The sequence below is a fragment of the Salmo salar genome, unplaced genomic scaffold, assembly GCF_905237065.1.
Source record: "Salmo salar unplaced genomic scaffold, Ssal_v3.1, whole genome shotgun sequence".
Taxonomy (NCBI): domain Eukaryota; kingdom Metazoa; phylum Chordata; class Actinopteri; order Salmoniformes; family Salmonidae; genus Salmo; species Salmo salar.
In genome coordinates this window covers 181,986-207,570 of record NW_025547990.1, presented here as the reverse complement: position 1 = coordinate 207,570, position 25,585 = coordinate 181,986, and the positions used below count along the sequence as shown (strand labels likewise).

The 25,585-nt window shown below is 42.2% G+C and overlaps 1 protein-coding gene across 17 annotated transcripts in view; it reads left to right on the top strand.

The window, feature by feature from the left end:
* The first annotated feature begins 2,518 nt into the window (after positions 1-2,518).
* LOC106599065 (flagellar attachment zone protein 1) overlaps positions 2,519-25,585 on the top strand; it is a 112,896-nt gene continuing 89,829 nt past the window's right edge. For 13 of the 17 annotated variants that reach the window (XM_045711814.1, XM_045711808.1, XM_045711809.1 and 10 more), the window contains exons 1-12: positions 2,519-2,778; positions 6,172-6,528; positions 13,463-13,747; positions 13,938-14,051; positions 16,270-16,302; positions 16,885-17,142; positions 19,237-19,266; positions 19,751-20,008; positions 22,302-22,331; positions 23,525-23,557; positions 24,440-24,472; positions 24,650-24,895. In XM_045711814.1, coding sequence (XP_045567770.1) covers positions 2,706-2,778; positions 6,172-6,528; positions 13,463-13,747; positions 13,938-14,051; positions 16,270-16,302; positions 16,885-17,142; positions 19,237-19,266; positions 19,751-20,008; positions 22,302-22,331; positions 23,525-23,557; positions 24,440-24,472; positions 24,650-24,895 — 1,750 coding nt within the window. In that variant the 5' untranslated portion in view covers positions 2,519-2,705. The remainder of the gene's footprint in view (positions 2,779-6,171; positions 6,529-13,462; positions 13,748-13,937; positions 14,052-16,269; positions 16,303-16,884; positions 17,143-19,236; positions 19,267-19,750; positions 20,009-22,301; positions 22,332-23,524; positions 23,558-24,439; positions 24,473-24,649; positions 24,896-25,585) is intronic. The other 4 variants (XM_045711823.1, XM_045711820.1, XM_045711822.1 and 1 more) reach the window with 4 other exon arrangements.

Sequence of the window (25,585 nt, the reverse complement as noted above, 5' to 3'; positions counted from 1 at the left end):
GAAACGCGCAAGCGCATATCGAGACAAAACACTTCTGAATGTTCCTTTACCGTACTTAGAAGCATGTCAAACGCTGTTTAAAATCTATTTTTATGGTATTTTTCTCATAAAATAGCGATAATATTCCAACCGGACAATAGTGTATTCATTCAAAGAGGAAAAAAAAAACAGCGTGGTCTCGTGAATGCGCATCTCCAATCTCTTAGTCACCAGGCAGACCACTGAGAAACTGAGCTACTATACTCTGCCCAGAGACAGGAGATGCCTCAATCCGCTTTCTGAAGTTTTTAGAGAGCCAATGGAAGCCTTAGAAAGTGCTACGTAACAGCACAGATACTGTAGTTTCGATAGAGAAGCAAAAGAAGGACTACAAATTCGCAGACAGGCCACTTCCTGCTTGGAATCTTCTCAGGTTTTTGCCTGTCATATGAGTTCTGTTATACTCACAGACACCATTCAAACTGTTTTAGAAACTTTAGAGTGTTTTCTATCCAAATCTACTAATAATATGCATATTCTCGTTTCTGGGCAAGAGTAGTAACCAGTTTAAATCGGGTACGTGTTTTTTCATTCGGGCGTGAAAATACTGCCCCCTATCCCAAACAGGACATAGCTTGACCAGTTTGGTTTTATACAAATTAACATAAACCAGCACATAATGTGCAATCTGTACGTATTTGGGAAATGACAACATTTTTGTTTTGGCTCTGTAGTCCAGCACATTGGATTCTAAAAGATACAATGGAGTTAAAGTGCAGACTGTCAGCTATAAGAAGGTGTTTTATTCATATCAAATGAATGAACCATTTAGAAATTACAGCATGTTTTCAATAATGTCATACGGATGTTTGGGAATATTATTTTATTTTCCCCAGTTATAAGAACTATAGTTTTACCAAACATGATTTTGGGCTATTATTGGAAACTCAGTGATCCAACCAGATATAGCTAGATAATAGCAACCCAAAAAAAGATAATGCACATACCTAAAAATCCCAGGTCTCAAAATGATTTATCTATTTTATATTCACAAGTTCATTCATTTCTCTTTTAGCTATCCCCAACAACTTACCTTATGGGGATGACTAGCTACTATCATAATGTCAATGCGGTACTAGCCCGCACTACAGCTTAAAGTTCCTTCAGCTGGGTAAAGGCGTTGGTCTGGGTTAGCTTCTAACTAGCTAGCAACAGGGTGAGTTAGCTAACGTTAGCATTATGTTATATTAAATGCAATGCAACGGCCTAATAGCAACATTTAGCTACATTACATAGCCTACACAACAAACGCAATTCATGGCGATAAAATATATTTACAACATCTTGATGTGTATCCTTTTTCTAGATTGTACTCTGTAATGGATGGTTTTGAAAATGTACTTAAGTACTTTACTTCATTCAAAGTGTACTTAAATAAAAGTGAAAGTACCAACCTTTGAAAAATACTCAAAAAGTACACAGAAAGCTACTCAATTACAGGAAGTTGTAATTCGTTACTTCCCCCCTGAAACTCGGTAATGAATGTTGCAACTGAGGACAGACAATTTTTACACGGCACGTGCTTCAGCACTCGGTGGTCCCGTTCTGTGAGCTTGTGTGGCCTACCACTTCGCGGCTGAGCCGTTGTTGCTCCTAGACGTTTCCACTTCACAATAACACCACTTACAGTTGACCGGGGCAGCTCTAGCAGGGCAGAAATTTGACTAACCGACTTGTTGGAAAGGTGGCATCATATGACCGTGCCACATTGAAAGTCACTGAGCTCTTCAGTAAGGCCATTCTACTGCCAATGTTTGTCAATGGAGATTGCATGGCTGTGTGCATGATTTTATATATCTGTCAGCAACGGGTGTGGCTGAAATAGAATCCACTCATTTGAAGGGGTGTCCACATGTACATATAGTATATCTCTAATAGTATAGTATATCTGTAATAGTGAATTATTCCTGAATCATTAGATAAGTATCATGCAGCAACATGGTGATAACTCTACCTTCCTCTCTGATTAAATTAGTGTAATTTCTGCCATACGGCTCACACCTGTCTAACTAGTCAACAACTGACAGTGAATATCACATATATTTTATATGATCAATGTTCTTGGGTCGTTTCACATCGTAAGTTGTTACTAGTTGAAATATTTACTACAGCCTAGTTGTTGTCACATTTATTTCACAATTCACATTTGTGCGCGTTTGTTTTTTAAGACATTTGACATGAAGTTAATGTCCATATCAGAACACTAGATGGAGCTAGATATCGCGAGATGACATGAAGTTAATGTCCATATCAGAGCACTAGATGGAGCTAGATATCGCGAGATGACATGAAGTTAATGTCCATATCAGAACACTAGACTGAGCTAGATATCGCGAGATGACATGAAGTTAACGTCCATATGAGAACACTAGATGGAGCAAGATATCGCGAGATGACATGAAGTTAACGTCCATATGAGAACACTAGATGGAACTAGATATCGCGAGATGATATGCAACTAGAAGTACTGTAAGTGAAAGTGAAAGTAAAGTGTGAAACTCCACCGTCCTTTTCCCCCGTTATTTCTGGAAAAGACGTCGTGTTACATTCTGTTCGTTGATAAATTAGCCTTTGGACTGTTTTGGTTTATTTTTCTAAACTCCTAATAGTTTTATTCACCAGTTACAAACCGCTTTACCTTGGAGTCAGACTTGTTTTGTAGTGAAATGAAGACCTTTCCGACCTCGGCGGTCTGGTGTTTAGGGATTCTGTTCATCAGTGTTTCATTGATAACAACAGGTAGGACACAACATTATTCCTTCATTATTTATCCTGTAGGCTATTTTATTATCTGAACATAATATTAACAAGAAAGAAACGGGGCGAATTCAAGTGCAGGAAATGTAGATGTCTTGTCGCCGCTGTGTTGTCTGATCAGACAGGACAGTTTGGGGTGTGGTGGTGCTGTAGGGGCTCTGGTAGACAGGACAGTTTGGGGTGTGGTGGTGCTGTAGGGTGTCTGGTAGACAGGACAGTTTGGGGTGTGGTGGTGCTGTAGGGTGTCTGGTCAGACAGGACCGTTTGGGGTGTGGTGGTGCTGTAGGGTGTCTGGTAGACAAACACTATTTACACAATACTAACATACGGAAGGGACTGTTACGAAAGTTGGTTAGGAGAATTAGTTAAGTTTTGGAAAAAGGTAATGGTTATTGAAAATGCTCTCCCAAAAATCGTAGCTATATCGAAGTCGCGTGAAAATAGTGTCCGTCCGTGGTATGCGCACAAAGTAGGAACTATTATTTATTTATTTTGTTTATTTATTTTATTTCACCTTTATTTAACCATGTAGGCAAGTTGAGAACAAGTTCTCATTTACAACTGCGACCTGGCCAAGATAAAGCATAGCAGTTCGACACATATAACAACACAGAGTTACACATGGAGTAAAACAAACGTACAGTCAATAATACAGTAGAAAAATAAGTCTATATACAATGTGAGCAAATGAGGTGAGATAAGGGAGGTAAAGGCAATAAAAAGGTCATGGTGGCGAAGTAAATACAATATATCAAGTAAAACACTGGAATGGTAGATTTGTAGTAGAAGAAAGTGCAAAGTAGAAATAGAGATAATGGGGTGCAAAGGAGCAAAATAAAATAAATACAGTAGGGGAAGAGGTAGTTGTTTGGGCTAAATTATAGATGGGCTATGTACAGGTGCAGTGATATCTGAGCTGCTAAAGGAACTAAAGGAAGTAGTCATGTTTATGACTAAAAAGAGAAGACGTTTTACGATCTTTTGAGTCATAAATATGGCTAAAGCCAAGAAAGAGTAGACACGCCAGGTCGAAATAATGAAGGTTTTGGAACAAGGGTTAAGTTAATGTTGGCCAGGGTCTGACAGCCGGTCCGGTCCTAGTCCTAACTGAGTCTTTCGGCAGCCAATGAAAGAGCTGGTGTTCATAATGCTTTGTTAACTCAGTGTATAGTTTCTAATGGCAGCCTGCAGTACCCCGGTTGGCCTTCAACTTGAGTTACTTAATGAGAGGGGGCAGCACTGAGCTAGCCTGCAACGTCTCTTCCTGGAGTAGCTGAAACAGCCTGCATGTTATGTCTGCATAAATCTCCCACATGAGACGCCATCTTAACTGACTTCATTTGACTTCAATTCACTATTGAGTCTTCACATAGGAGTGAATGGTGTCATAATAGCCAGAATTATGATTTTTCAACGCCGATACCGATACCCTTTATTGGAGGACCAAAAAAACCCGATACCGATTAATCGGCTGATTTTTTTACTTTTATTTATTTGTAATAATGACAATTACAACAATACTGAATGAACACTTATTTTAACTTAATATAATACATCAATAACATCAATTTAGCCTCAAATAAAGAATGAAACATGTTCAATTTGGTTTAAATAATGCAAAAACAAAGTGTTAGAGAAGAAAGTAAAAGTGCAATAAAGCTAACGTTTAAGTTCCTTGCTCAGAACATGAGAACATATGAAAGCTGGTGGTTCCTTTTAACATGAGTCTTCAATATTCCCAGGTAAGATGTTTTAGGTTGTAGTTATTATAGGAATTATAGGACTATTTCTCTCTATACGATTTGTATTTCATATACTTTTGACTATTGGATGTTCTTATAGGCACTTTAGTATTGCCAGTGTAACAGTATAGCTTCCGTCCCTCTCCTCACTCCTACCTGGGCTCAAACCAGGAACACATCGACAAAAGCCACCCTCGAAGCAGCGTTACCCATGCAGAGCAAGTGACGTTTGAAACGCTATTAGCGCGCACCCGGCTAACTAGCTAGTCATTTCACATGGGTTACACCAGCCTCATCTTGGGAGTTGACAGGCTTGAAGTCATAAACAGCGCAATGCATTGTGAAGGGCTGCTGGCAAAACGCACGAAAGTGCTATTTTGAATGAATGCTTACGAGCCTGGTGCTGCCTACCATCGCTCAGTCAGACTGCTCTATCAAATCATAGACTTAATTATAACATAATAACACACAGAAATACGAGCCTTAGGTCATTAATATGGTCGAATCCGATAACTATCATCTCGAAAACAAAACGTTATTCCTGTTACATTGCACAACCTTCAATGTTATGTCATAATTAAGTACAATTCTGGCAAATTAGTTCGCAACGAGCCAGGCGGCCCAAACTGTTGCATATACCCTGACTCTGCGTGCAATGAACGCAAAATGACACAATTTCACTTGGTTAATATTGCCTATTAACCTGGATTTCTTTTAGCTAAATATGCAGGTTTAAAAATATATACTTCTGTGTATTGATTTTAAAGAAAGGCATTGATGTTTATGCTTAGGTACAGTCGTGCAACGATTGGGATTTTTTCGCAAATGCACTTTTGTTAAATCATCCCCCGTTTGGAGAAGTCTGCTGTCTTTGTTAGGAAGAAATAGTCTTCACAGTTCGCAACGAGCCAGGCGGCCCAAACTGCTGCATTTACCCTGACTCTGTTTGCAAGAGAAGTGACACATTTTCCCTAGTTTAAAGAAATTCATGTTAGCAGGCAATATTAACTAAATATGCAGGTTTAAAAATATATACTTGTGTATTGATTTTAAAGAAAGGCATTGATGTTTATGGTTGGAGCAACGTGTACCTAAGCGATTATATGCAACGCAGGACAGGCTAGATAAACTATTAATATCATCAACCATGTGTAGTTAACTAGTGATTATGATTGATTGATTGTTTTTATAAGATAAGTTTAATGCTAGCTAGCAACTTACCTTGGCTTCTTACTGCATTCGCGTAACAGGCAGGCTCCTCGTGGAGTGCAATGTAAAGCAGGTGGTTAGAGCGTTGGACTAGTTAACCGTAAGGTTGCAAGATTGAATCCCTGAGCTGACAAGGTAAAAATCTGTCGTTCTGCCCCTGAACAAGGCAGTTAACCCACTGTTCCTAGGCTGTCATTGAAATTAAGAATGTGTTCTTAACTGACTTGCCTAGTTAAATAAAGGTATAAAAAAAAAATGGGCCAAATCGGCGTCCAAAAATACCGATTTCCAATTGTTATGAAAACTTGAAATCGGCCCTAATTAATCGGCCATTCCGATTAATCGGTCGACCTCTAGCTAGAATCCATGGAACAACAGGAAGTTACCAGGTATCTTTAACTGGGTGTCATCTGTTTTTCTCCAGGGTCGTCTGAGGTTCAGGTTGTTGGACCGGCTGACCCAGTCGATGCCTTAGCTGGTGATGACATCATTCTACCATGTTCCCTGAAACCCAAAGCCAGTGCTGAGACCATGATAGTGAGGTGGACAAGATTGAACCTGACAACAGAAAACGTCCATCTTTACCGTGATGGTCGAGACTCCAATGAGGACCAGTCTCCATCCTACAGGGGAAGGACATCAATGTTTAATGAAGAACTGAAGAACGGCAACGTCTCCTTAAAGCTGACCAGAGTTACTCTCTCTGATGCTGGAAGCTATATGTGCTTCATTCCAACACTGACCAGCCAGGTGAAGGAAACCACCGTTCAACTCCTTGTTGGTGAGTCATGAATACTGGAGATGTGATCAGAGGTTGTATTGGTAAATCTGGCTAAATGATTGGCTGCTAAAATATCAACATGTCTTCCTCCCTCATCATTCCTTCCTCTGTTATAGATCATGTATTCAGCTGGTCTTCCTTCCTCTGTTATAGATCATGTATTCAGCTGGTCTTCCTCTCTCATCATTCCTTCCTCTGTTATAGATCATGTATTCAGCTGGTCTTCCTCCCTCATCGTTCCTCCCTCTGTTATAGATCATGTATTCAGCTGGTCTTCCTCCCTCATCGTTCCTCCCTCTGTTATAGATCATGTATTCAGCTGGTCTTCCTTCCTCTGTTATAGATCATGTATTCAGCTGGTCTTCCTCCCTCTGTTATAGATCATGTATTCAGCTGGTCTTCCTCCCTCATCAGTCCTTCCTCTGTTATAGATCATGTATTCAGCTGGTCTTCCTCCCTCTGTTATAGATCATGTATTCAGCTGGTCTTCCTCCCTCATCAGTCCTTCCTCTGTTATAGATCATGTATTCAGCTGCTCAGCACACAGCCTTTACAACACACTCCTCACACATCAAAACCTCCCACACTGTCACACTGCTGTGTCCTAATATTCCTGCTACCTGCTGTAGTGTCCTAATATTCCTACTACCTGCTGTTGACTCACAGTAGTTACTATGTACTGATAGTAATACATACTATAGAGAAGGTATTGTATAGTCAACAGCGTTGTGCTGCTTTGTTAATTGATTTGTCCAAGGCTTTTGACACAGTGAATTATTGATGTTTTTCAAGTAAAGCTGTTGCTGGTTTAATGATTATCTCAGTGTTACATCACAATGTATTCAGGTTGATGACATGACTTCTGACCATCTTTCTGTTAATACTGGAGTGCTGCAGGGTTCTGTTCATGACTTCTGACCATCTTTCTGTTAATACTGGAGTGCTGCAGGGTTCTGTTAATGACTTCTGACCATCTTTCTGTTAATACTGGAGTGCTGCAGGGTTCTGTTCATGACTTCTGACCATCTTTCTGTTAATACTGGAGTGCTGCAGGGTTCTGTTCATGACTTCTGACCATCTTTCTGTTAATACTGGAGTGCTGCAGGGTTCTGTTCATGACTTCCAAACCAGCATCATCACTACCTGCTCATCAACCCTGCCTCATCTCATGATGGGAGACCATCCGCCACCTCATCAGGAGCATGCCCAGGCGTTGTAGGGAGGTCATACAGGCACGTGGAGGCCACACACACTACTGAGCCTCATTTTGACTTGTTTTAAGGACATTACATCAAAGTTGGATCAGCCTGTAGTGTGGTTTTCCACTTTAATTTTGAGTGTGACTCCAAATCCAGACCTCCATGGGTTGATAAATTAGATTTCCATTGATTATTTTTGTGTGATTTTGTTGTCAGCACATTCAACTATCTAAAGAAAAAAGTATTTAATAAGATTATTTCATTCATTCAGATCTAGGATGTGTTGTTTAAGTGTTCCCTTTATTTTTTTGAGCAGTATATATATATTTGTAAGTTTGCATATTGTGACTGTTTGATTGTACTTTCCAAGGGTAGAGATGCAGGATCTGTGTGTGTGCTTGACTGTGTCTGAGATGTTATAAATTATATGCATTTTGTGAAAAATGTTTAGAATTGTTTTTTCTCCAAAAACAAGGGTAGAATTGTTCTGCAAGCATATATACACCTACAGTGATTAATTGTATTATTCATTTATTTTCGACAAAACTAATGATTGACTTCATTGTATTCAGTTCAATTGAATCGAATCATGTGAATCAAAATAATAATTTGTGAATTGTGGACATTAATTTTTGGAAAAAATATTGTGGCTTCAAAACTTGTTTTGTAGATACTTCCAGTTGATTTGGCCATCCAATGTATGGGACATTGCAACTCAATAGATGCTAGTCAGCCTGCAAGGTAAACTTCTTAGGCAGCTAAGATAAATTACTGAACTAGAAAAGGTTCATTTCATGAAGAACATGGACTTGCTATAGTTGAATAAAACGATGTGTAGCCACCATAGCCATTTGATCTTTGATATATTGAATGAGCAAATTATTTCTAAAGGCATAAAGTGTATTTGGTTGTAATGTTGCAATGTTTTACATCAACGGTGGTCCACCGTCCTCCAGGATAGATAATGGGTGGTCCACCGTCCTCCAGGATAGATAATGGGTGATCCACCGTCCTCCAGGATAGATAATGGGTGATCCACCTTCCTCCAGGATAGATAATGGGTGATCCACCGTCCTCCAGGATAGATAATGGGTGATCCACCGTCCTCCAGGATAGATAATGGGTGGTCCACCGTCCTCCAGGATAGATAATGGGTGATCCACCGTCCTCCAGGATAGATAATGGGTGGTCCACCGTCCTCCAGGATAGATAATGGGTGATCCACCGTCCTCCAGGATAGATAATGGGTGATCCACCGTCCTCCAGGATAGATAATGGGTGATCCACCGTCCTCCAGGATAGATAATGGGTGATCCACCGTCCTCCAGGATAGATAATGGGTGGTCCACCGTCCTCCAGGATAGATAATGGGTGGTCCACCGTCCTCCAGGATAGATAATGGGTGGTCCACCGTCCTCCAGGATAGATAATGGGTGATCCACCGTCCTCCAGGAGAGATACTGGGTGGTCCACCGTCCTCCAGGATAGATAATGGGTGATCCACCGTCCTCCAGCAGAGATAATGGGTGGTCCACCGTCCTCCAGCAGAGATAATGGGTGGTCCACCGTCCTCCAGCAGAGATAATGGGTGGTCCACCGTCCTCCAGCAGAGATAATGGGTGGTCCACCATCCTCTAGCAGAGATGATGGGTGTGCAGGCTTTTATTCCAGTCCCCCTCTAACAAACCACATTGATGTGTTTGAGCAGGGCTTGATCAAAAGCCTGCACACTCAGTATCTCTCCTGGCTGAGGGTTGACCACCCAGTATCTCTCCTGGCTGAGGGTTGACCACCCAGTATCTCTCCTGGCTGAGGGTTGACCACCCAGTATCTCTCCTGGCTGAGGGTTGACCACCCAGTATCTCTGCTGACTGAGGGTTGACCACCCAGTATCTCTGCTGACTGAGGGTTGACCACCCATTATCTCCAGACTGAGGGTTGACCACCCAGTATCTCTCCAGACTGAGGGTTGACCACCCAGTATCTCTGCTGACTGAGGGTTGACCACCCAGTATCTCCAGACTGAGGGTTGACCACCCAGTATCTCTGCTGACTGAGGGTTGACCACCCAGTATCTCTCCAGACTGAGGGTTGACCACCCAGTATCTCTCCAGACTGAGGGTTGACCACCCAGTATCTCCAGACTGAGGGTTGACCACCCAGTATCTCTCCTGGCTGAGGGTTGACCACCCAGTATCTCTGCTGACTGAGGGTTGACCACCCAGTATCTCTCCTGGCTGAGGGTTGACCACCCAGTATCTCTGTTGACTGAGGGTTGACCACCCAGTATCTCTGCTGGCTGAGGGTTGACCACCCAGTATCTCTCCTGGCTGAGGGTTGACCACCCAGTATCTCCAGACTGAGGGTTGACCACCCAGTATCTCTCCTGACTGAGGGTTGACCACCCAGTATCTCTCCTGGCTGAGGGTTGACCACCCAGTATCTCTCCTGACTGAGGGTTGACCACCCAGTATCTCTGCTGACTGAGGGTTGACCACCCAGTATCTCTCCAGACTGAGGGTTGACCACCCAGTATCTCTGCTGACTGAGGGTTGACCACCCAGTATCTCTCCAGACTGAGGGTTGACCACCCAGTATCTCTCCAGACTGAGGGTTGACCACCCAGTATCTCTCCAGACTGAGGGTTGACCACCCAGTATCTCTGTTGACTGAGGGTTGACCACCCAGTATCTCTCCAGACTGAGGGTTGACCACCCAGTATCTCTCCAGACTGAGGGTTGACCACCCAGTATCTCTGCTGACTGAGGGTTGACCACCCAGTATCTCTGCTGGCTGAGGGTTGACCACCCAGTATCTCTGCTGACTGAGGGTTGACCACCCAGTATCTCTCCAGACTGAGGGTTGACCACCCAGTATCTCCAGACTGAGGGTTGACCACCCAGTATCTCCAGACTGAGGGTTGACCACCCAGTATCTCCAGACTGAGGGTTGACCACCCAGTATCTCTCCAGACTGAGGGTTGACCACCCAGTATCTCTGCTGACTGAGGGTTGACCACCCAGTATCTCTCCTGACTGAGGGTTGACCACCCAGTATCTCTCCAGACTGAGGGTTGACCACCCAGTATCTCCAGACTGAGGGTTGACCACCCAGTATCTCTCCAGACTGAGGGTTGACCACCCAGTATCTCTCCAGACTGAGGGTTGACCACCCAGTATCTCTCCAGACTGAGGGTTGACCACCCAGTATCTCTCCAGACTGAGGGTTGACCACCCAGTATCTCTGCTGACTGAGGGTTGACCACCCAGTATCTCTCCTGACTGAGGGTTGACCACCCAGTATCTCTCCTGACTGAGGGTTGACCACCCAGTATCTCTGCTGACTGAGGGTTGACCACCCAGTATCTCCAGACTGACGGTTGACCACCCAGTATCTCTGCTGGCTGAGGGTTGACCACCCAGTATCTCTCCTGACTGAGGGTTGACCACCCAGTATCTCTCCTGGCTGAGGGTTGACCACCCAGTATCTCTGCTGACTGAGGGTTGACCACCCAGTATCTCTGCTGACTGAGGGTTGACCACCCATTATCTCTCCTGGCTGAGGGTTGACCACCCAGTATCTCTGCTGGCTGAGGGTTGACCACCCAGTATCTCTCCTGGCTGAGGGTTGACCACCCAGTATCTCTCCTGGCTGAGGGTTGACCACCCAGTATCTCTCCAGACTGAGGGTTGACCACCCAGTATCTCTGCTGACTGAGGGTTGACCACCCAGTATCTCTGCTGGCTGAGGGTTGACCACCCAGTATCTCTGCTGACTGAGGGTTGACCACCCAGTATCTCTCCTGGCTGAGGGTTGACCACCCAGTATCTCTGCTGGCTGAGGGTTGACCACCCAGTATCTCTCCTGGCTGAGGGTTGACCACCCAGTATCTCTGCTGACTGAGGGTTGACCACCCAGTATCTCTCCTGGCTGAGGGTTGACCACACAGTATCTTCAGACTGAGGGTTGACCACCCAGTATCTCTCCTGGCTGAGGGTTGACCACCCAGTATCTCTCCTGGCTGAGGGTTGACCACCCAGTATCTCTGCTGACTGAGGGTTGACCACCCATTATCTCTCCTGGCTGAGGGTTGACCACCCAGTATCTCTCCAGACTGAGGGTTGACCACCCAGTATCTCTCCTGACTGAGGGTTGACCACCCAGTATCTCTCCCGACTGAGGGTTGACCACCCAGTATCTCTCCAGACTGAGGGTTGACCACCCAGTATCTCTGCTGACTGAGGGTTGACCACCCAGTATCTCCAGACTGAGGGTTGACCACCCAGTATCTCTCCAGACTGAGGGTTGACCACCCAGTATCTCCAGACTGAGGGTTGATCACCCAGTATCTCTCCAGACTGAGGGTTGACCACCCAGTATCTCTGCTGACTGAGGGTTGACCACCCAGTATCTCTGCTGACTGAGGGTTGACCACTCAGTATCTCTCCAGACTGAGGGTTGACCACCCAGTATCTCTCCAGACTGAGGGTTGACCACCCAGTATCTCTGCTGACTGAGGGTTGACCACCCAGTATCTCTGCTGACTGAGGGTTGACCACCCAGTATCTCTCCAGACTGAGGGTTGACCACCCAGTATCTCTCCCGACTGAGGGTTGACCACCCAGTATCTCTCCCGACTGAGGGTTGACCACCCAGTATCTCTGCTGACTGAGGGTTGACCACCCAGTATCTCTGCTGACTGAGGGTTGACCACATGAGTTTTATACAGTAGCCTAACGGGTATTCTACTTTGGGGGGGTTAAGTGCCTTGATCAATGACAGGAGATGGTACATAAGATTAGAGAGCAGCTTCCCAGTGTTGATACCACATTACACTTACTTTTCTATATCTACATAGAGACACCACCAACTGTTGAACATGGACATTTTGTTTAGTCATGGAGAAGTCATGAAATTACATCTGTCAACATGTGTATGAACCCTGTATCTGTAGGTGCTGTATCTCAGCCAGTGATCTCTGTTTTATCTGGTATCTGTGTAGGTGCTGTATCTCAGCCAGTGATCTGTTTTATCTGGTATCTGTGTAGGTGCTGTATCTCAGCCAGTGATCTCTGTTTTATCTGGTATCTGTGTAGGTGCTGTATCTCAGCCAGTGATCTGTTTTATCTGGTATCTGTGTAGGTGCTGTATCTCAGCCAGTGATCTGTTTTATCTGGTATCTGTGTAGGTGCTGTATCTCAGCCAGTGATCTGTTTTATCTGGTATCTGTGTAGGTGCTGTATCTCAGCCAGTGATCTGTTTTATCTGGTATCTGTGTAGGTGCTGTATCTCAGCCAGTGATCTGTTTTATCTGGTATCTGTGTAGGTGCTGTATCTCAGCCAGTGATCTGTTTTATCTGGTATCTGTGTAGGTGCTGTATCTCAGCCAGTGATCTCTGTTTTATCTTGTATCTGTGTAGGTGCTGTATCTCAGCCAGTGATCTGTTTTATCTGGTATCTGTGTAGGTGCTGTATCTCAGCCAGTGAGCTGTTTTATCTTGTATCTGTGTAGGTGCTGTATCTCAGCCAGTGATCTGTTTTATCTGGTATCTGTGTAGGTGCTGTATCTCAGCCAGTGATCTGTTTTATCTTGTATCTGTGTAGGTGCTGTATCTCAGCCAGTGATCTGTTTTATCTGGTATCTGTGTAGGTGCTGTATCTCAGCCAGTGATCTGTTTTATCTGTGTAGGTGCTGTATCTCAGCCAGTGATCTGTTTTATCTTGTATCTGTGTAGGTGCTGTATCTCAGCCAGTGACCTCTATTATTGGAACCAAAGGCGGGGGGGTGGTCCTGAAGTGTGAGTCTGGAGGCTGGTTTCCTGAACCTGAGATGGAGTGGCTGGACAGTTCTGGAACCATCCTCCCTGCTGATGGACCTCCAGAGAGACACAGGGACCCAGAGGGCCTCTACACTGTGAGACGACATGTCACCGTGAACCAGACTGACACCAACAGGTTCACCTGTAGAGTTAATCAGACGGAGATCAACCACCTGAAGGAGACAGAGATTCATGTCCCAGGTGAGGTCTTCATTGGTTAACCCAAATACCTGAGACCTCTAGTTAGTTAGACTAGTTAGTGGAGGACGGTTTCCTAAGGGATGACCTGATTGGTCTGTTTTCAGTAGTACTGTATTTATAAATGATGCTTTACTTCCTGTACAGTATATATGTAGTGTTGTAATGGTTTGACATGGCTTCTCTGTTTCAGATGACGTGTTTCCTAAATCACACGTAGGGTTGATTGTTGGTCTACTAGCAGCAGCTGTTGTAGTTCTTACAGCTTCAGCTGGTGGTGTCTACTGGTGGAGAAAACATATGAAAGGTGAGTTTAACCTTGATGTGTCATCATTAAGAGTCCCTCAGTCAGAGATATTAAACATACTGAAGGTGAGTTTAACCTGATCTCTGACTGGTCCCATGACCGATATCCTGTTCATTAGACTCTATTTATTTATACCAGGTTACCTTCAGACCAGTCCTGTATTAGATCAGGATATAACTAGGAATGATCCATATCCTGTCCATTAGACTCTATTCATTTATACCAGGTTACCTTCAGACCAGTCCTGTATTAGATCAGGATATAACTAGGAATGACCCATATCCTGTCCATTAGACTCTATTCATTTATACCAGGTTACCTTCAGTCCTGTATTAGATCAGGATATAACTAGGAATGACCCATATCCTGTCCATTAGACTCTATTCATTTATACCAGGTTACCTTCAGACCAGTCCTGTATTAGATCAGGATATAACTAGGAATGACCCATATCCTGTCCATTAGACTCTATTCATTTATACCAGGTTACCTTCAGACCAGTCCTGTATTAGATCAGGATATAACTAGGAATGACCCATATCCTGTCCATTAGACTCTATTCATTTATACCAGGTTACCTTCAGTCCTGTATTAGATCAGGATATAACTAGGAATGATCCATATCCTGTCCATTAGACTCTATTCATTTATACCAGGTTACCTTCAGACCAGTCCTGTATTAGATCAGGATATAACTAGGAATGACCCATATCCTGTCCATTAGACTCTATTCATTTATACCAGGTTACCTTCAGTCCTGTATTGGATCAGGATATAACTAGGAATGATCCATATCCTGTCCATTAGACATTCAGCTTGTTGTCGTTGTAGATCACAACATGTTCAGGAGAGTTTTACCTTTTTACTACGGGGTCCAAATAGTTTCTAGCTCAAACAGTTCTGATGGTACAGACATTAAATAATCATTTGCACGCCGAGGTGTCCGATTGTGAAACAGCCAAACAGGATTTTACAGGATTCTACTGGATCTGGAACCTCACCTTGTCTTCAACCTGCGTAAGAAACTCTCTACCTCTGGTTACATATCACTGGAATATAAACCTTATCTAGTCTATCACCTGGGTAAGAACCTCTCTACCTCTGGTTACATATCACTGGAATATAAACCTTATCTAGTCTATCACCTGGGTAAGAACCTCTCTACCTCTGGTTACATATCACTGGAATATAAACCTTATCTAGTCTATCACCTGGGTAAGAACCTCTCTACCTCTGGTTACATATTACTGGAATATAAACCTGATCTAGTCTATCACCTGGGTAAGAACCTCTACTGGCTGTACTGGGTAGAGAGGAACCAGGCTCTGAGGGGTGACCAGTCCTCTACTGGCTGTACTGGGTCGACCAGAGGAACCAGGCTCTGAGGGGTGACCAGTCCTCTACTGGCTGTACTGGGTAGACCAGAGGAACCAGGCTCTGAGGGGTGACCAGTCCTCTACTGGCTGTACTGGGTAGACTAGAGGAACCAGGCTCTGAGGGGTGACCAGTCCTCTACTGGCTGTACTGGGTAGACCAGAGGAACCAGGCTCTGAGGGGTGACCAGTCCTCTACTGGCTGTACTGGGTAGACCAGAGGAACCAGGCTATGAGGGGTGACCAGTCCTCTACTGGCTGTACTGGGTAGACCAGAGGAACCAGGCTCTGAGATGTGACCAGTCCTCTACTGGCTGTACTGGGTAGAGAGGAACCAGGCTCTGAGGGGTGACCAGTCCTCTACTGGCTGTACTGGGTAGACCAGAGGAACCAGGCTCTGAGGGGTGACCAGTCCTCTACTGGCTGTACTGGGTAGAGAGGAACCAGGCTCTGAGGGGTGACCAGGATATAACTAGGAATGACCCATATCCTGTCCATTAGACTCTATTCATTTATACCAGGTTACCTTCAGTCCTGTATTAGATCAGGATATAACTAGGAATGATCCATATCCTGTCCATTAGACTCTATTCATTTATACCAGGTTACCTTCAGTCCTGTATTAGATCAGGATATAACTATATATAGGTACCAGTGTGAAGCTTGTAGAGCAAAACGGGTGAAATACCTTTTTAGACCCCCAGACACTAAAGTCAGAGTTTAGTTTAGCATTATGCTAATTAGATTACCGAGTGGGAACAGACATCTAGGTTTTTAATGATTATTAATTATTATTGTACTTTTTACTATTGTGCTTTTATACATTTGTTTTCTTTTGTCTACAGAGAAGGAGCAAAGACAACGATTGGAAGAACGACGTAAGTGGGCTGTTGTCTTGTTAGAGTTTCACATAAAGAGATTATGATTATTACTATAATACTGATGGGTCAACTGTTAATCACAGACCTCATGGTTTATTACTATAATACTGATGGGTCAACTGTTAATCACAGACCTCATGGTTTATTACTATAATACTGATGGGTCAACTGTTAATCACAGACCTCATGGTTTATTACTATAATACTGATGGGTCAACTGTTAATCACAGACCTCATGGTTTATTACTATAATACTGATGGGTCAACTGTTAATCACAGACCTCATGGTTTATTACTATAATACTGATGGGTCAACTGTTAATCACAGACCTCATGGTTTATTACTATAATACTGATGGGTCAACTGTTAATCACAGACCTCATGGTTTATTACTATAATACTGATGGGTCAACTGTTAATCACAGACCTCATGGTTTATTACTATAATACTGATGGGTCAACTGTTAATCACAGACCTCATGGTTTTGTCTTGTTCTACAGTATATAACTCTACATCTAACCTGACTAGTAATGTCCTCTTGTTCTACAGTATATAACTCTACATCTAACCTGTCTAGGTGATGCCCTGTTTGTGACCAGACATAAGGATCACCTCATTCATATGGTTTCCAAGGGGAAATCCATAGCATCTGAGCTGCACCAGAAGGACTTGATCCCTGATGAGATGAACTCTCAGATCAGTGCTGCCAGGACCAGCCAGGACCAGATGAGACTGTTGTTCTTGGCCCTAGAAGAAGCAGAAGACACAACAAGAGTGAAATCAGCATTTTACAGGATTCTACTGGATCTGGAACCTGACGTTGTCAAGGACCTGGGTAAGAACCTCTCTACCTCTGGTTACATATCACTGGAATATAAACCTTATCTAGTCTATCACCTGGGTAAGAACCTCTCTACCTCTGGTTACATATCACTGGAATATAAACCTTATCTAGTCTATCACCTGGGTAAGAACCTCTCTACCTCTGGTTACATATCACTGGAATATAAACCTGATCTAGTCTATCACCTGGGTAAGAACCTCTCTACCTCTGGTTACATATCACTGGAATATAAACCTGATCTAGTCTATCACCTGGGTAAGAACCTCTCTACCTCTGGTTACATATCACTGGAATATAAACCTTATCTAGTCTATCACCTGGGTAAGAACCTCTCTACCTCTGGTTACATATCACTGGAATATAAACCTTATCTAGTCTATCACCTGGGTAAGAACCTCTCTACCTCTGGTTACATATCACTGGAATATAAACCTTATCTAGTCTATCACCTGGGTAAGAACCTCTCTACCTCTGGTTACATATCACTGGAATATAAACCTTATCTAGTCTATCACCTGGGTAAGAACCTCTCTACCTCTGGTTACATATCACTGGAATATAAACCTGATCTAGTCTATCACCTGGGTAAGAACCTCTCTACCTCTGGTTACATATCACTGGAATATAAACCTGATCTAGTCTATCACCTGGGTAAGAACCTCTCTACCTCTGGTTACATATCACTGGAATATAAACCTTATCTAGTCTATCACCTGGGTAAGAACCTCTCTACCTCTGGTTACATATCACTGGAATATAAACCTTATCTAGTCTATCACCTGGGTAAGAACCTCTCTACCTCTGGTTACATATCACTGGAATATAAACCTTATCTAGTCTATCACCTGGGTAAGAACCTCTCTACCTCTGGTTACATATCACTGGAATATAAACCTTATCTAGTCTATCACCTGGGTAAGAACCTCTCTACCTCTGGTTACATATCACTGGAATATAAACCTTATCTAGTCTATCACCTGGGTAAGAACCTCTCTACCTCTGGTTACATATCACTGGAATATAAACCTTATCGAGTCTATCACCTGGGTAAGAACCTCTCTACCTCTGGTTACATATCACTGGAATATAAACCTTATCTAGTCTATCACCTGGGTAAGAACCTCTACTGGCTGTACTGGGTAGACCAGAGGAACCAGGCTCTGAGGGGTGACCAGTCCTCTACTGGCTGTACTGGGTAGAGAGGATCCAGGCTCTGAGGGGTGTCCAGTCCTCTACTGGCTGTACTGGATAGACCAGAGGAACCAGGCTCTGAGGGGTGACCAGTCCTCTACTGGCTGTACTGGGTAGACCAGAGGAACCAGGCTCTGAGGGGTGACCAGTCCTCTACTGTCTGTACTGGATAGACCAGAGGAACCAGGCTCTGAGGGGTGACCAGTCCTCTACTGGCTGTACTGGGTAGACCAGAGGAACCAGGCTCTGAGGGGTGACCAGTCCTCTATTGGCTGTACTGGTTAGACCAGAGGAACCAGGCTCTGAGGGGTGACCAGTCCTCTACTGGCTGTACTGGGTAGAGAGGAACCAGGCTCTGAGGGGTGACCAGTCCTCTACTGGCTGTACTGGGTAGAGAGGAACCAGGCTCTGAGGGGTGACCAGGATATAACTAGGAATGACCCATATCCTGTCCATTAGACTCTATTCATTTATACCAGGTTACCTTCAGACCAGTCCTGTATTAGATCAGGATATAACTAGGAATGATCCATATCCTGTCCATTAGACTCTATTCATTTATACCAGGTTACCTTCAGACCAGTCCTGTATTAGATCAGGATATAACTAGGAATGACCCATATCCTGTCCATTAGACTCTATTCATTTATACCAGGTTACCTTCAGTCCTGTATTAGATCAGGATATAACTATATATAGGTACCAGTGTGAAGCTTGTAGAGCAAAACGGGTGAAATACCTTTTAGACCCCCAGACACTAAAGTCAGAGTTTAGTTTAGCATTATGCTAATTAGATTACCGAGTGGAACAGACATCCAGGCTTTTAATGATTATTAATTATTATTGTACTTTTTACTATTGTGCTTTTACACATTTGTTGTCTTTTGTCTACAGAGGAGCAAAGACAACGATTGGAAGAACTACGTAAGTGGGCTGTTGTCTTGTTAGAGTTTCACATAAAGAGATTATGATTATTACTATAATACTGATGGGTCAACTGTTAATCACAGACCTCATGGTTTATTACTATAATACTGATGGGTCAACTGTTAATCACAGACCTCATGGTTTATTACTATAATACTGATGGGTCAACTGTTAATCACAGACCTCATGGTTTATTACTATAATACTGATGGGTCAACTGTTAATCACAGACCTCATGGTTTATTACTATAATACTGATGGGTCAACTGTTAATCACAGACCTCATGGTTTATTACTATAATACTGATGGGTCAACTGTTAATCACAGACCTCATGGTTTATTACTATAATACTGATGGGTCAACTGTTAATCACAGACCTCATGGTTTTGTCTTGTTCTACAGTATATAACTCTACATCTAACCTGACTAGTAATGTCCTCTTGTTCTACAGTATATAACTCTACATCTAACCTGTCTAGGTGATGCCCTGTTTGTGACCAGACATAAGGATCACCTCATTCATATGGTTTCCAAGGGGAAATCCATAGCATCTGAGCTGCACCAGAAGGACTTGATCCCTGATGAGATGAACTCTCAGATCAGTGCTGCCAGGACCAGCCAGGACCAGATGAGACTGTTGTTCTTGGCCCTAGAAGAAGCAGAAGACACAACAAGAGTGAAATCAGCATTTTACAGGATTCTACTGGATCTGGAACCTGACGTTGTCAAGGACCTGGGTAAGAACCTCTCTACCTCTGGTTACATATCACTGGAATATAAACCTTATCTAGTCTATCACCTGGGTAAGAACCTCTCTACCTCTGGTTACATATCACTGGAATATAAACCTTATCTAGTCTATCACCTGGGTAAGAACCTCTCTACCTCTGGTTACATATCACTGGAATATAAACCTTATCTAGTCTATCACCTGGGTAAGAACCTCTCTACCTCTGGTTACATATCACTGGAATATAAACCTTATCTAGTCTATCACCTGGGTAAGAACCTCTCTACCTCTGGTTACATATCACTGGAATATAAACCTTATCTAGTCTATCACCTGGGTAAGAACCTCTCTACCTCTGGTTACATATCACTGGAATATAAACCTGATCTAGTCTATCACCTGGGTAAGAACCTCTCTACCTCTGGTTACATATCACTGGAATATAAACCTGATCTAGTCTATCACCTGGGTAAGAACCTCTCTACCTCTGGTTACATATCACTGGAATATAAACCTTATCTAGTCTATCACCTGGGTAAGAACCTCTCTACCTCTGGTTACATATCACTGGAATATAAACCTTATCTAGTCTATCACCTGGGTAAGAACCTCTCTACCTCTGGTTACATATCACTGGAATATAAACCTTATCTAGTCTATCACCTGGGTAAGAACCTCTCTACCTCTGGTTACATATCACTGGAATATAAACCTTATCTAGTCTATCACCTGGGTAAGAACCTCTCTACCTCTGGTTACATATCACTGGAATATAAACCTGATCTAGTCTATCACCTGGGTAAGAACCTCTCTACCTCTGGTTACATATCACTGGAATATAAACCTGATCTAGTCTATCACCTGGGTAAGAACCTCTCTACCTCTGGTTACATATCACTGGAATATAAACCTTATCTAGTCTATCACCTGGGTAAGAACCTCTCTACCTCTGGTTACATATCACTGGAATATAAACCTTATCTAGTCTATCACCTGGGTAAGAACCTCTCTACCTCTGGTTACATATCACTGGAATATAAACCTTATCTAGTCTATCACCTGGGTAAGAACCTCTCTACCTCTGGTTACATATCACTGGAATATAAACCTTATCTAGTCTATCACCTGGGTAAGAACCTCTCTACCTCTGGTTACATATCACTGGAATATAAACCTTATCTAGTCTATCACCTGGGTAAGAACCTCTCTACCTCTGGTTACATATCACTGGAATATAAACCTTATCGAGTCTATCACCTGGGTAAGAACCTCTCTACCTCTGGTTACATATCACTGGAATATAAACCTTATCTAGTCTATCACCTGGGTAAGAACCTCTACTGGCTGTACTGGGTAGACCAGAGGAACCAGGCTCTGAGGGGTGACCAGTCCTCTACTGGCTGTACTGGGTAGAGAGGATCCAGGCTCTGAGGGGTGTCCAGTCCTCTACTGGCTGTACTGGATAGACCAGAGGAACCAGGCTCTGAGGGGTGACCAGTCCTCTACTGGCTGTACTGGGTAGACCAGAGGAACCAGGCTCTGAGGGGTGACCAGTCCTCTACTGTCTGTACTGGATAGACCAGAGGAACCAGGCTCTGAGGGGTGACCAGTCCTCTACTGGCTGTACTGGGTAGACCAGAGGAACCAGGCTCTGAGGGGTGACCAGTCCTCTATTGGCTGTACTGGTTAGACCAGAGGAACCAGGCTCTGAGGGGTGACCAGTCCTCTACTGGCTGTACTGGGTAGAGAGGAACCAGGCTCTGAGGGGTGACCAGTCCTCTACTGGCTGTACTGGGTAGAGAGGAACCAGGCTCTGAGGGGTGACCAGGATATAACTAGGAATGACCCATATCCTGTCCATTAGACTCTATTCATTTATACCAGGTTACCTTCAGACCAGTCCTGTATTAGATCAGGATATAACTAGGAATGATCCATATCCTGTCCATTAGACTCTATTCATTTATACCAGGTTACCTTCAGACCAGTCCTGTATTAGATCAGGATATAACTAGGAATGACCCATATCCTGTCCATTAGACTCTATTCATTTATACCAGGTTACCTTCAGTCCTGTATTAGATCAGGATATAACTATATATAGGTACCAGTGTGAAGCTTGTAGAGCAAAACGGGTGAAATACCTTTTTAGACCCCCAGACACTAAAGTCAGAGTTTAGTTTAGCATTATGCTAATTAGATTACCGAGTGGAACAGACATCCAGGCTTTTAATGATTATTAATTATTATTGTACTTTTTACTATTGTGCTTTTACACATTTGTTGTCTTTTGTCTACAGAGGAGCAAAGACAACGATTGGAAGAACTACGTAAGTGGGCTGTTGTCTTGTTAGAGTTTCACATAAAGAGATTATGATTATTACTATAATACTGATGGGTCAACTGTTAATCACAGACCTCATGGTTTATTACTATAATACTGATGGGTCAACTGTTAATCACAGACCTCATGGTTTATTACTATAATACTGATGGGTCAACTGTTAATCACAGACCTCATGGTTTATTACTATAATACTGATGGGTCAACTGTTAATCACAGACCTCATGGTTTATTACTATAATACTGATGGGTCAACTGTTAATCACAGACCTCATGGTTTATTACTATAATACTGATGGGTCAACTGTTAATCACAGACCTCATGGTTTATTACTATAATACTGATGGGTCAACTGTTAATCACAGACCTCATGGTTTATTACTATAATACTGATGGGTCAACTGTTAATCACAGACCTCATGGTTTATTACTATAATACTGATGGGTCAACTGTTAATCACAGACCTCATGGTTTATTACTATAATACTGATGGGTCAACTGTTAATCACAGACCTCATGGTTTATTACTATAATACTGATGGGTCAACTGTTAATCACAGACCTCATGGTTTATTACTATAATACTGATGGGTCAACTGTTAATCACAGACCTCATGGTTTATTACTATAATACTGATGGGTCAACTGTTAATCACAGACCTCATGGTTTATTACTATAATACTGATGGGTCAACTGTTAATCACAGACCTCATGGTTTATTACTATAATACTGATGGGTCAACTGTTAATCACAGACCTCATGGTTTATTACTATAATACTGATGGGTCAACTGTTAATCACAGACCTCATGGTTTATTACTATAATACTGATGGGTCAACTGTTAATCACAGACCTCATGGTTTATTACTATAATACTGATGGGTCAACTGTTAATCACAGACCTCATGGTTTATTACTATAATACTGATGGGTCAACTGTTAATCACAGACCTCATGGTTTATTACTATAATACTGATGGCTCAACTGTTAATCCCAGACCTCATGCTTTTAATGGTTATAATGTATATTCATTTGTGTTTTTAATAGACCGTATATATTTGTGTGTGTGTTTACAATCAGAAAACACAGAACATTAATCAATGTTCATGTTTCCAGGCTTTTTAGTGACTATTATTGTAATGCTTTTATACATTTGTTTTATTTTGTCTACAGAGAAGAAGATTATAAAAGATTTGGAAGAACGAGGTAAGTGGGCTGTTGTCTTGTTAGAGTTTCACATATAGAGATTATGATTATTACTATAATACTGATGGGTCAACTGTTAATCACAGACCTCATGGTTTATTACTATAATACTGATGGGTCAACTGTTAATCACAGACCTCATGGTTTATTACTATAATACTGATGGGTCAACTGTTAATCACAGACCTCATGGTTTATTACTATAATACTGATGGGTCAACTGTTAATCACAGACCTCATGGTTTATTACTATAATACTGATGGGTCAACTGTTAATCACAGACCTCATGGTTTATTACTATAATACTGATGGGTCAACTGTTAATCACAGACCTCATGGTTTATTACTATAATACTGATGGGTCAACTGTTAATCACAGACCTCATGGTTTATTACTATAATACTGATGGGTCAACTGTTAATCACAGACCTCATGGTTTATTACTATAATACTGATGGGTCAACTGTTAATCACAGACCTCATGGTTTATTACTATAATACTGATGGGTCAACTGTTAATCACAGACCTCATGGTTTATTACTATAATACTGATGGGTCAACTGTTAATCACAGACCTCATGGTTTATTACTATAATACTGATGGATCAACTGTTAATCACAGACCTCATGGTTTATTACTATAATACTGATGGGTCAACTGTTAATCACAGACCTCATGGTTTATTACTATAATACTGATGGATCAACTGTTAATCACAGACCTCATGGTTTATTACTATAATACTGATGGGTCAACTGTTAATCACAGACCTCATGGTTTATTACTATAATACTGATGGGTCAACTGTTAATGGTTTTAATGGTTATACTGTATATTAATTTGTGTTTTAAGACCTGTGTGGTTCCTTGTGTCTACAGTGAAGGACTATAAATTGGAACAGGAAAAAAGGCGTAAGTATACAGTATCTGACTAGTAATGTCCTCTTGTTCTACAGTATATAACTCTACATCTAACCTGACTAGTAATGTCCTCTTGTTCTACAGTATATAACTCTACATCTAACCTGTCTAGTAATGTCCTCTTGTTCTACAGTATATAACTCTACATCTGTTTTCTTTCCTGTCTAGGTGATGTCCTGTTTGTGGACAGACACAAGGATCACCTCATTCAGAGGGTTTCCAAGGGGAAATCTATAGCATCTGAGCTGCACCAGAAGGACTTGATCCCTGATGAGATGAACTCTCAGATCAGTGCTGCCGGGACCAGCCAGGACCAGATGAGACTGTTGTTCAAGGCTCTAGGGAGGAAAAAGGTGAAATCAGACTTTTACAGGATTCTACTGGATCTGGAACCTGACGTTGTCATTGAAGTGGGTAAGAACCTCTCTACCTCTGGTTACATATCACTGGAATGGGAAATAATCTACATTTTATGATACTGTTTCTACTAACTACCATATTTACTTGTTTAGTATCTGAATCCATGTAGGTTTACTCTTCCATTTAGTTCCTAACTGAGCAGATCAATCAATCAAATGTATTTTATTAAGCCCTTTTAAGATATGCAGTTGTCTCAGTGCTTTACAGATACTAAAACCCAAAGATCAAGCAATGCAGAGTGTCGTGTCTTTGGCATCATTAAAGTGAAGACTGTTATTTTATTAAATTAATTCTCTGTAATTATTATTACGTGATTAAACTAATAATGTAAATGTAATTAACTAGGAAGTCGAGGCACCAAGGCAAATCTTCAGATTACAAAGTTATAATTTTCCTAATATAACTTTCAGATATTTAATATCTGATCTATTAGTCTTCTGATTAATGATGTTTTCTTTACTTTTAATGAATTATTTTTTACCTCACGTTAGTCTCATTCCAAACGTTGTAAATTGTTGGTTATCTGCAAGAACCCAGTCTTCACTATGAAACATCCATACATCAATTGTCTTAATCATTTATTTACTAACTAACTAAATAATCACAGAAATGCATAAACAAACAAACAGTAGATATTGGTTAAAAGGAAATTAAAGGGGATGTTCCCTCGTAGGCTAAGCCGAT